General features: G+C 33.9%; 1 protein-coding gene across 1 annotated transcript in view; it reads left to right on the forward strand.

The window, feature by feature from the left end:
• LOC143079799 (von Willebrand factor D and EGF domain-containing protein-like) overlaps positions 1-13,143 on the forward strand; it is a 56,154-nt gene that overhangs the window by 1,702 nt on the left and 41,309 nt on the right. The window contains exon 2 of the mRNA XM_076255388.1: positions 12,549-12,726. Within this exon, the coding sequence (XP_076111503.1) occupies positions 12,549-12,726 (178 nt within the window). The remainder of the gene's footprint in view (positions 1-12,548; positions 12,727-13,143) is intronic.

Consider the following 13,143-nt stretch of genomic DNA (forward strand, 5'->3'; position numbering starts at 1 on the left):
ATTTCATATATAAACTTTTTTTTCTATCCTTATACGTATACCCACCTGTTGAAGTGAATAAAACACTGTTTTTGCAAGAAAAAAGGGCAGTTTTCTTAGTCGTTACCTGTATAACAAACAACGCACTTTGATAAGCTGGTAGAGAAAGCTTTTATAAAACAGACTTTTTTTTAACTTTTGATTTTTTTTTCCCAACAATTACAACATATACATGACATACATACACTATAATACATATAAGATAAATACAATGTCATTATTATAAATACATCTTAATTGAGACTTTTTTGTACAGCTATCATACTTTCTAATTTATACATATCTTTCAGCTTTATTATCATTGCTTGCAATGAGAGATTCTTTTTAAAGCATCTAGAATTATACACATATTGTTTAATATAAAGTAAATTCATGTTGTATGGGTTATTGGGGAATATCTAGGATAAGTCTCCAAAAAGAAAATTAAATTGATTCATTGGGAGACTTATTCCACCGGAAAGGAACCAGATATCAATATTTTGTACAGTATTGCAATTCCAAAATAGGTGTTCTATAGACTCGTTATCTGATTTACAAAATGTACATAACGGATCATCGCTCAATTTTATCTTAACCAAATACTGATTTGTTGCAATAATACAATGGTTAATCCTATATTCCAACCACTGTAATTTACTATTTTTAGTAACAGCAAAAGGCAGTCTGAAAATCTTTTTCCAGTTCAGATTCTGTTCACCTAAAATTTTAACCCACTTAAGCTGTTCAGAAGGAATAGCATTATTTCTTGTCAGTACAAAATACGTATCTTTTGATCCTTGCAGTCAGCACTTCTGTGTTGACTTGAGTTATCATTGATATGTTCATAATTATGAATTGACTGTTAATCAAATTAAAAAAAAAAATGAATTACTAAAGGCTTTTCTACCTCAGGAATAGATTACCTTAGCTGTATTTGGTAAAACTTTTAGGAATTTGTGGTCCTCAAATGCTCCTAACTTTTTACTTATTTGGCCTTTAAATATTTTTGATTCGAGCGTCACTGATGAGTCTTTTGTAGACGAAATGCGCGTCAGAGGTAAATATAAAATTTTAATGCTGGTATCTATGATGAGTTCATTTACAATGCTTTAAAAATACTTGCAGACATGATGGTATAAAATGACAAACTAATTGGTAAAATCCTTTAGGGAAAGATTTTGATGCCTCTTTCACTGCTGAAATATCACTGTTAATTTAAGGAAATCTGTGTTTATAAAACAGACTCATTAATATTCTGTTCTGAAATTCTTAGTGCGGTAAAATTGTTTCTGATCAGTTGGATAGATATGGCTAAATCACACAAATTATAGCATGGCAAAGCTATTCAAAATAGTACACCCTTAGGTTTTTTAATACCTTGTTTTCAAATTATATAAATTTGATATGTTTTCAAATTATATAAATTTGATATACTCGAATGTATAGATATCACAAGCAATGCGGTAGTGGGAACAAAACAATGACAAGAGGATTCGTATAGGTTTGGCTCTTCTTTCCTTTTTAAGGCTATTTTCTTCATTGCCTATTTTTTACTCCTTATCTATATTCTTCATATTTTAGCACCCTGTTATTCTCTAATCTGTTTGTCGACTGTCAGAATAATCAATGTAGACCATCAACAGATTTATGTTACGCCCGAAGAACATTGATTTCAGTACTTTTAATAGTCATCTTTTACATGTAAACCATAAAATATTGAATAAGAAGTATTGAATATACGAGTATGTATTTATGTGACTATACTTTCTTATTTGTGTATATAAATAATTTATAAATTTCCAAAATAAAACAGATTATAAATTGAAAAGGAAATGAATAATTCTGATGCGACTAATAACATGTTTATACACGTCGATGAGACAAGTACCTAAATATACGGTTCATCTAGAAAAAAGACAGTAACATGTATGCTAATATAAGATATGTTTTTGCACATCATTATTTCATTGTATTTTATTTTTAACTGCTTTTAGTAGCATGTAGTAAGCTGGTCTATGAAACCTAAATATACAAGCCCACAGGCCCAAGAAGGCGGCCAATTAATTCGATTAAGAACGTATGACGTATGTCACATATTTCGACCAATGAAAAATCTGCAAAATTATTTACACAAACAGGTTCATCTTAGCGAAGTGTGGAAAAAATTTCAATAGAAAAGATAATTTCATGCAGCACTCCAATGCATGTACCATCATTTGCAAATACTATGGCCTCTCTTTCGAGACAAAGAGTGACTGTGACCTTCACTTCACATCTCGTCATTCGGGAAAAAAAAATCAGTTTACGTTTTGTGAGAAGAAATACAAATAGTAACCAGTTTTAAAGAAACATCGACAGAAATATCAGGTAATTTTGATTTTAATATATTAAAATTATAGTATATTCAGTTTAAAAGTATTATTTTAAGCATTTGTCAAAGGATTAAGTTGATAAAAATCTTCCTAACATGTTCTATTAGGTCAAACGAGTTAGTTGTCAAAATGAGATTAATTGCATTTTAAACGATATTTCAGGGATTAAGTTGTACAAAAACCAAATTACGAACATCGAGTTTTATCAGGTCGAACGATTAAGTTGTCGAAATGAGATTATTTATATTTTTAGCAAATATTCAAGGAATAAAGATGTAGCGAAGTTTTAAAGATATAGGATCGAAATATCCTGGTTTTATCTCGTCGAAAGATTAAGTTGTAAAAAAGAGATCAATTTCATTTTCAAAATTTCAAAAGCAATATACATGGGGTTAAGTTGTAAAAAAAAATCAAAGGATCGAAATATTATGTTTTTGTTTCAGGTTGAAAGATAAGGTTTTTTAAATGCGATTATGTCATAGGGAACAAGTTAATACTTCATAGTTACCTCCCATTTATAAAACATTTAAATTTCAGTTATCTACAAATTATTCGAAACCTTGTACAAGTGCAGCATCAAACCCAAACGGACAGAATATACACTCACCGAATCCAGGACCCAATTCAACCTCTCCACAACCGGGAACCAGTCAATGTCGGTGTAGTCGATGAACTGCCCAATTTCCAGACAGACGTCAACAGTACCTGCACAGCATGAGGGAACATAACAAGACGGGGCCTGGTGCCATTCAATCTCAGGTTATGGCAAAATGATCAAGCATCATGGGAAGTTGACGACAATGAAGAAAATGAAAAAAGTATACGAAAGCAACGCACCTCTCATTTTAGAGAATCACCAGTAAAGTTCCATGTCCTCCATGTATAACGTCCCACTGACCAACATACTCTACTGTCCCACAACTGATGGAGTAGGTACAGCAAATCTACACTCTTTCGAGCGTATGCGAACGAATCTCTATTCCAGCGTCCCCGCCTACATTTCAAGACGTAAAGATTTGAACAGACTGCGACTCCGATTGGAACGATTTAGTGTCACTGAAAATATCTCAAGGCAAAGAACCGATACGAAGTGAAACCCCTACCTGATCACCAACGTCCTGGTCGTTCTATACAATTAGAAGTATCCCTTGGGATACATCGGCAACCAGTTACCAGAGTATATCACTGCATTCAAATAGATCATCGCTCTGAACAAAAGTAGAATGGGAATTGCCTACAAGGACGAGTACTTTGAGGTCGAAAAAGCCAAAGAAAAACTCGACATCACCTTTCCGATTCAGATTGGTTACTTCATCTTACAGTACGCCAATTGGAGAATGCTCCAATTCTACTACGACTTCTTGGACGTGTACATCGACCGATCCGACTTTGCGTACTATGAGATGGACACCAATTCGGCTTACATAGTACTATCCGGTCCTGACTTGCCTTCCGTTGTCAAACCAGAGATGCAAGACGAGTTCCCAAATTTCTGTTACGGCCAGAAATCACCTTTAAATTGTAGCCAACAAAAGACACAAATCAATAATGAATTTAACCAAGAAAAAATATTATACACAAGAAATATTATACAAATCAAAATGTCAACTGAACTGTTAAAATATATGTCCGATCCTTTGTCTTTTCTTTCTCCGGAATTTTTCTCTCAACTGTACGGGATATGTCCAATAAGTTCACAATCTAGTATGATGTACTTAACATAAATAAAAGAGTCAATCCAATAACTCCAGAGATCGTTTGAGAATCCAAATATATTAATTTCTGTCTGTCAAATTTTTTATTCGGTATATATAGCTGTCACGGAAACCTCTGAAACACCATAGAAGGGAAAGTCCTAGAAAACTGTAGAAATGAAAATTCTAGAAGACTGTAGAAATTAAAATTACACATCGTAGATTATGATCATTCTGGAATCATTATATAAGTCAAATAGAAAGTTCTAATCATTCCATCAGTATCTATGATTGTTCCAGTGATTTCCAAACTGCACAGTTATAACATTATTATAAAAACAACTGTAAAGCTACACAAAACAAATAATCCAAAAGATAAAATAAACATTATAATTACATTATCATAAGATCTCCCTAAAAAAAGTTTGAGTGTAACAAGAACAATATATGTTTCAGACCGTACGCGTACTTTTGAAAAAGTACTCATACGGTTCGGACCGTACGCGTACGGTCCAAATACTCATACGGTCTGGAACAGATACAAATTTATATAACAGATCAACATGACTTAAATCTCAAATTAATATAAAAAGTTCAATAGTAATTGAAATAAAAACTTTTAATGTTTTAACTATTTGAAAAATCACGCTTATTTTATCTGTTAGCCTCCTGTATTTAGTATGTCAGTAATTCAGCCCAGTATGATAATTGGAATCGTTGAAGTAATCAGAAGTAAACATAATGTGGGAGGATAGTTTTAGTATATTTAGGAACTTTACAAAGGAACATGCATAAAAAAAACCATGTTAATGTGAAAAAAATATGACGTTCTTTGTGGATGCCAGTATCACTTTGGGCCATAGTAACAAAATAGGATTCACGGATATACAAATAAGCAAATAATTAATTTCAATTGTTCGCTTATTCACTTTATCCATCTTATTGTAATAATAACAATTTGTTTAACTAAAAACAAAGATTTTTCATAAATGTTTGTTTAAATTTAACCCATATGATCCCGAAACATGTATCGTCAGCTTGACCGTACGCGTATACTCATACGGTCCGACCGTACGCGTATGGTCGGACCGTACGAGTATACGTATACGGTCCGGACCGTACGCGTACGGTCCAATTACTCATATGGTCTGGAACATATACAAAAATACATAGTATACAGTGTTTAATAAGATCTAGATAAAGTATCAGCTATAACATTATCTTTACCTTTAATATGTTTTACAACGACATCATATTCCTGTAACAATAAACTCCACCTAGTCAACCTCTGGTTCTTGTTTCTCATTTTATGTATGAAGGTGAGAGAATTATGATAGGTATAAACAAGAATAGGATGCATAGTGGGATTTAAACATGCATCAAAATGTTGAAGTGCAGACAACAGTGCAAGACATCTTTTTCAATAGTTGAATAATGTTTTTAATTTTTACCAAATTTTGTTGAAAAAGTATGATATGGGTTTATCAACATAATCATCTGTCTCTTGATATTAAACGGCTCCAACTCCTACATCACTTGCGTCAACGACAAGTTTGAATTGTGTATCAAAGTCTGGAGTGATAAGAACTGGACTACTAATGAAAAGTTATTTGCTATTTTCTAAAGCGTTTTGACAATTATCACACCAGAGGAATTTAGAATATTTCCGTAAAAGATGAGTCAATGGTTGAACAACAGTAGTAAAATTTGAACGGAGTTTCCTGTAATATCTAATTATGCCTAAATATGCCATGAGTTGTTTTTTAATTGTAAGCGGAGGAGATTTGGTAATTGCATCCACTCAAGCCATAATAGGTTTCACTTGACCTTGGCCAACTGTATGCCATAATTAATCAACAGTGGCCTGACAAAATTTACTTATACCAAGATTAACAGTTAAATTTTATTGTAACAATCTATCAAAAGAATCATATACATGTGTTAAATGCTGTTCCCAGCTATCCCTACATACAATAAGATCATCAATATAAGCATAACAACAATCTAAATATTTTATTACATTATTGATCATTCTTTGAAATGTAAATGGAGCACTTTTCATACCAAACGACATGACAACATACGGAAATAAGCCGTCTGGTGTGCCAAAAGCTGATATTTCACGAGTTTTCTGTGTCAAGGGTACCTACCAGTAACATTCCAATAAATCAAATTTGCTCACAAATGTTGCTTGTCCAATGTTATCAATGCATTCGTCTATACTTGGAATCGTATAGGAATCAAATTTTGAAACTGAATTTACTTTTTTGAAATCAGTAAAACGAAAGGTTTTATCTGGTTTGGGCACAAGGAAACAAGGAGAGCTCCATTTACTGTTACTCGGCTCAATAATGTCATTGTCAAGCTTGAGCATATATTTAAATTCTTGTCTCATAAATTCAAGTCCCAGTAGTCAGCACTTCGGTGTTGACATGAATATCAATTATGTGGTCATTTTTGTAAATTTCCCGTTTACAAACTTTGAATTTTTCGAAAAACTAGGGATTTTCTTATCCCAGACATAGATTAACTTAGCCGTATTTGGCACAACTTTTTGGAATTTTGGATCCTCAATGCTCTTCAACTTTTTACTTATTTGGGTTTATAATATTTTGATATGAGCGTCACTGATGAGTCTTATGTAGACGAAACGCGCGTCTGGCTTACTAAATTGTAATCCTGGTACCTTTGTTAACTTTTTACACCACTGGGTCGATGCCACTGCTGGTGGACGTTTCGTCCCCGAGGGTATCACCAGCCCAGTAGTCAGCACTTCGGTGTTGACATGAATATCAATTATGTGGTCATTTTTGTAAATTTCCCGTTTACAAAACTTTGAATTTTTCAAAAAACTAAGGATTTTCTTATCCCAGGCATAGATTACCTTAACCGTATTTGGCACAACTTTTTGGAATTTTGAATCCTCAATGCTCTTCAACTTTTTACTTATTTGGCGTTATAATATTTTGATATGAGCATCACTGATGAGTCTTATGTAGACGAAACGCGCGTCTGGCGTACTAAATTATAATCCTGGTACCTTTGATAACTTTTTACACCACTGGGTCGATGCCACTGCTGGTGGACGTTTCGTCCCCGAGGGTATCACCAGCCCAGTAGTCAGCACTTCGGTGTTGACATGAATATCAATTATGTGGTCATTTTTGTAAATTTCCCGTTTACAAAACTTTGAATTTTTCGAAAAACTAAGGATTTTCTTATCCCAGGCATAGATTACCTTAACCGTATTTGGCACAACTTTTTGGAATTTTGGATCCTCAATGCTCTTCAACTTTTTACTTATTTGGCTTTATAATATTTTGATATGAGCATCACTGATGAGTCTTATGTAGACGAAACGCGCGTCTGGCGTACTAAATTATAATCCTGGTACCTTTGATAACTTTTTAGTGGATTGAGCCGGTAAGGATGTTGCTTAATTGGAGAAGCATCACCTACATAGACATCATGACAAACAGCATTGGTTTTGTTTTTAAAAGAAAATACCTAAGTTTTTAAATTTTTCTCTATGATCAAAAGTCAGATGTGCAAGTTTTGAGTCGAAATTGACAAAATTTCTGAATTTTTCAATCTTTCTGTTTTTTCCATAGTCTTAGAACAAAATAATGGTCCAATTGTATCTGGTTTGTCATGATCGTTCATCAAGTTAACCATGGCTAAAGTGGCAACTGGTTTACTCTCATCTTCATTAGTACGCTCAAAATATGGTTTTAACATATTATTGTGACACACTTTTTTTTGTTTGCGCCGACCTGGATTTTTACAATATAATTCAAATCATTGATTAATCTCTCTATTGAATAAGGACCACAGTATTTAGCCTGTAAAGGATGTCCAGGGACTGGTAAAATACAAGTACCTTATCACTAGGCTCAAAAATTATGTCCCTGGCATCTTTATCATACCATATTTTCATCTTATTCTGAACAGTTTTTAAGTTTTTCTGAACAATTTCAGAAGCAGTATACAATTTTTCCTTGAATCTAGATACATAGTCTAGAAGATTTAAGTCAGTGTGTTCAGTAAGCCATTTTTTCAAAGATCCCTTTACAGTATGACCAAAAAAACAACTCATAGGGACTAAAACCAAGGGATTTCTGAACAGCCTCTCGGACCGCATAAAATAAAAAGTGAACACCATCATCCTAGTCTCTGTCAAATTGAAGACAAAAAGTTCTAATCATGTTTTTAAATGTTTGATGAAAATGTCCATTCTAAAGCACTTTGATATTCTGGATGATAAGCATTTGACCTATACTGAGCAATCCCTAACTGGTAAACGACCTGCTGAAATAAACTAGACACGAACTTTGAATTTGATCGGACTGTATAGAATTAGGAAGTCCTATTAAAGTCAAAAATGTGATAAGAGCTTTGAGAACAGTTTGTGTTTTGATTTTTCTTAACGGAATAGACTCAGGAAAGCAAGTGGATGTACACATGATCGTCAATAAATACGCTTTTCCTGTCTTGGTCTTCCGTAGAGGTCCAACGCAATCAATGAGTTCTCGACTGAAAGGTTCTTCAATGGCTGGAATTGACAGAAGTGGTACTGGTGGTATTCTCTGGTTAGGCTTACCAACAACCTAGCATATATGGCAATATTTGCAGTGTTCTGTGAATTCATTTCTAAATCTGGGCCAGTAGAAATGCTGCAAGATCCGAAGGCAAGACTTTCCTTATACATAAGTGTTCAGCCAAGGGATGTCATGGACAAGACCACTAATGCCTTGTCTATAGACTATAGGTACCACTACTTGGTATACCACTCTCCTTTCCTCCTCTAAAAGAGCATCAGGGAGCATCACTACCGCATTAAAATGTCATCTTGATGATAGTAACAGTCGGCCACTTTGTTTGCTTTCTCCTGTGGTTGAATCCTCTTGCGGAGCTGAAGAACCTCATGGTCTTTTATTGTTGCTCGTCCACAAACTTTCTGTTGTATAATGAATGGCCGTTCACGTCTAGCCATGGCATCATTGCATTTTTGTTAGTACTAGGTGGCCTGACCATGGCCTTTTTTCTGAGCTACAGGGATCGTTAATGTCGACAAGGAAAGTGTCAGAAAGGCCAATGTAATCATAGTGGTCATCTTGTAAATCCTCATTTTCTTGTTTTCTTGCCATTGCCCAATTAACAAAACAAGCTGGATACAGTTCAACATCATCTTCAGGTGATTTATCATCCACCACCGTTTCCCTTGGTAACCATTGGTTCACCAACCACTTTGTTCCTAGCTAGATCGTTTCCTAGCAATAATGAAAAACCCTCAACAGCGCGATTAGAACGAACACCAACAACAACTGGTCCAGTAATTAAATCTGATTTAAAAAAAATACGATGGAGGGGAACATCTATAAAACCTAACTCCACAACTTATAACAAATCGGAGGCAACACACCTTCTAACAACAAAGTCTGAGAAGCTCCAATGTCCCGTCAAATCTTAATAGGCTGAGGAGTAGTATTGTCAACAATAGAAACAAACCCATCAGACAAAAAGGCATGACTCGAAGGACATTTTAACTTATTGGTAACAAGGGGTGTCGTAGGGTTTATTATCTTTTTCATTCTTCTTGCTAATTCCAAAACAATTAGCCATCAGGTGACCATTTTTCTTACAATAAGCACAAGTTAGTGACTTCTTCTCAAAAGGATAATTTTTTTAACTAGACATATTATAACTAGACTGCCTCTTATTCTGTATAAGAGGCTTACTATCAGTACGCTCAGTACTTTGATTTCTGTAATTTCCGTTCGAAGTACATGTATTAAAATTTTGAATTTAGAAATTTCTTTGATGTGAAAGGGTATAATTATCGGAAACAACAGCTGCATCTTGCAAAGTCTCAACAGTTTTGTCATCTAAACATGTTTTAAGTCTAAATGAACACACTGCTTGGACTCTTTTTATAACATAACTGTCTTATTTAATCAAAATTGTTATCTATTTTCTTTGACGTAAGCCATTTATCAAAAAGATGTCGATGTCTCTGTCAAAATAGCATATTTGCATATTTTCCACGGCCTGAACGAACGGTTCGACGTCTAAATTGTTATACCAAACGAGGAAATCCTGAAATGACGACATGTTTTTCACTCTCCATATATCTAGCGGAGATGTTGGACTCTTTCAAGGAGCTGAAGAAGGCATCGTTGGGCAGAAGTGTCGGATGAGTCAACTTGCCTACGCCGTTCAACCTTTCATAAGTGTAGAAACCCTTATTTTCAGAGACATCGAAAGCTTTTAGGAATTAAACATAGCTAACTCTGGGAGCTAAGTATGAGGTGTCGTACACAAATTTGAATGACTCGTTGGCCAAACAAGCATAGGTATTGTGTCTCATCACGGTAAATCTTTTGCCTGAAACATGCATGTCCAGATTCTTGGCCGAATTGAATTCCAAGACGATTGTTTGGCGACAGAAGGTGTCGATTTCTTCTTTCAATTGTTGAAAGATATTCTTTGCTTCTCGTCTGATCTAGTAGGGTTTCGTCGTCCAAAAAGGCATCTTATTTATATTCGTCCTCGTCGTCGTCCTCGAGCAGAGTTCGCGTTGAATTCTGAATATCTTTGTTCGAGTTGGGCGAAAGAATCGCCACTCAAATATTTTCTCCCCGAATGGCGAGATGTGACGTGAAGATAACAGTCACTCTTCGTCTCGAAGAACAGGTCGCAGTACTTGCAAATGATGGAACGTGCATTGGAGTGGATCATGACATAATCTTTTATATCGAAAGTTTTTTCAACACTTCCTTCAGATAAACCTATTAGCACCGTGTATGGAATTATTGTGTCTTTGAGTGTCTTTTTCTAAGGTAAACGTTTTACTGAAAATCAGACATTGGTGCTCCATGATATTTTTTTCCACCTCTATATTATAGCGTGTTGACAGTTCTACTGACTTGTTGTAAATGAGATTAAACAGAGTGTGTCTAGCTTTATATGTGCAGAAAGTTGGCTCGTTTCATTTGTCGAAATATGACACAGTGTACTACTAAACATATGTCATCATAATCCGATTAAGCAAACGACACAACCTTAAGAGGATTTGCGTATAGGGAATAACATCATTATTTGGTTATATAATTTTGCAGATTTTTCATTGGTCGAAATATGTGACATACGTCATACGTTCTTAATCGGATTAATAAGCCGCCATCTTGGGCCCGTGTGCCTTATGTATTTAGGTTTCATAAAACAGCTCCCTTCAAACTACTGCTTTTTCATCCGAATAAGATTACTTAAAACATGCATTTAAATGGTTATTGCATGCTATTTTATATTTGTATTTAGTAATGCTGGTGTATTTACATAACGATACCTTTGTTTGAAAATATAATTGTAGGCAAATAAAATGGCAAATACAGACTAATAAGATAGTTAACTTGTGTCCTTTACAAGCCGAAAATGAGCTGATGTGTAATGATTTTAAGAATCAAAATAATTCGTTTGATTGTAAATAAATGAACAAAGCATCACATTTCATATAGAACGTAAAGCTAGCATGCATCAATATAGCTTTTCAATCTTTTTTTCTGAAAAGATGTCAAAGATTTAGAACAAATGTAAAAAAAGAAATTGTTAAAAGTAATATTCTTAAAGTCTTTGTCAATATGTAAGGCAAATGACAAGGTGTCTGATAGTAAAGAACTGTTACGTGGGCTTGAACAATATTGTAATACTTCATGGAAACTGGAAACTCAAATATACACAGTTGTTGTAAGAAAGTAAACAAAGGGTACGACACACACTTGATTTGGCTGATTGAGATGGTGACTACAATCGATTTTAAATATGAAAAAAATAATAATATAATTATTAGTAAAAAGAAAAGAGCAACATTAATTTTTTGAAGCACAATATTGAATTCTCTCTCTCTCTCTCTCTCTCTCTCTCTCTCTCTCTCTCTCAAGAACTTAAAAATCAAACAATTTATCCCCCCCCTTGATGAACGGTAATCTATTTGGAATAATATTCACCAATATTCAGGCATTACCTCTATGTTAAAAACTTTTGTATCAGCTAAAGCGTTTCAACTCTTACCGAGAAAACAGCGAAAAATAAAACTGCCGCGAAAATTTCCCTGTTTACAGTATACAAAAAACTAAGGAGGTCAAGTATCTATACTAAAAAAAAACTGTTTTGCATATATCTTTTTTTTTAGCTTCTTAAAATTTCGAGATATTTGGACAAAACCTCAACAAAATTAACTGACTATCAATGACGAGATGATTTTTCCTTTAAAAATTACTTACCTATTTCGGAGAACATTTCGATAAAATGCTTCTATTCTGGTTATTTCTAACAGCCTCTTTGCTTCTAATCGTTCTGGCAGAGACCCATGATACAGATTATGTTACAAATTAATTACATTGTTTATTTCTTTGTTTATAATCTTTACTCATTTCTCATCTAAAACATACAACTTATTTCATTACAGGTCCCAATTTAATTGTTCTAGACAGGGACAGAATCTACTTAATAAATATGAACGAAAGTACAGTAACTAAGCTCGTAGTTGACCTTCCGAGCAAGGGAAGCGAAAGTTTTCAGATAGACTACCATCAAACAAAATCCTACATTTACTGGGTGGATCCGTATTACGGAACTATGCATAGGTAAATACAAAACATATAATCATACAGATAATTTAAGTAATGAAAAAATGTGTTCATTGCAAAAGTTTTGAAGGAAATATAATTAACTTTGTAAATTACAGACAAACGATAAATAATTTGATACAACACTCGATGCTAAGGAAATGAAAACTGATCAGCAGTTGATTTATATTCTTTTGATCATTTATTATTGCTTTCACTTTAAGGATAAAAATCGAAGACGAAAGTTCTGAACCAAATATTGAAGTAAAGTTTAGTACACAAGTATGTCATTTACTTCACTGAGTATGCCTAAATACAGATTTATTTATTATGATAACAAAGACAATATTTGACATAATTGCTAAAACATTTTATAACTAATTCAGATTAATTTTGGTAATAACTGTGTATGCTCCTCAAACATGCGTACAGGGA

Source organism: Mytilus galloprovincialis, chromosome 6, assembly GCF_965363235.1.
Source record: "Mytilus galloprovincialis chromosome 6, xbMytGall1.hap1.1, whole genome shotgun sequence".
Taxonomy (NCBI): Eukaryota; Metazoa; Mollusca; class Bivalvia; order Mytilida; family Mytilidae; genus Mytilus; species Mytilus galloprovincialis.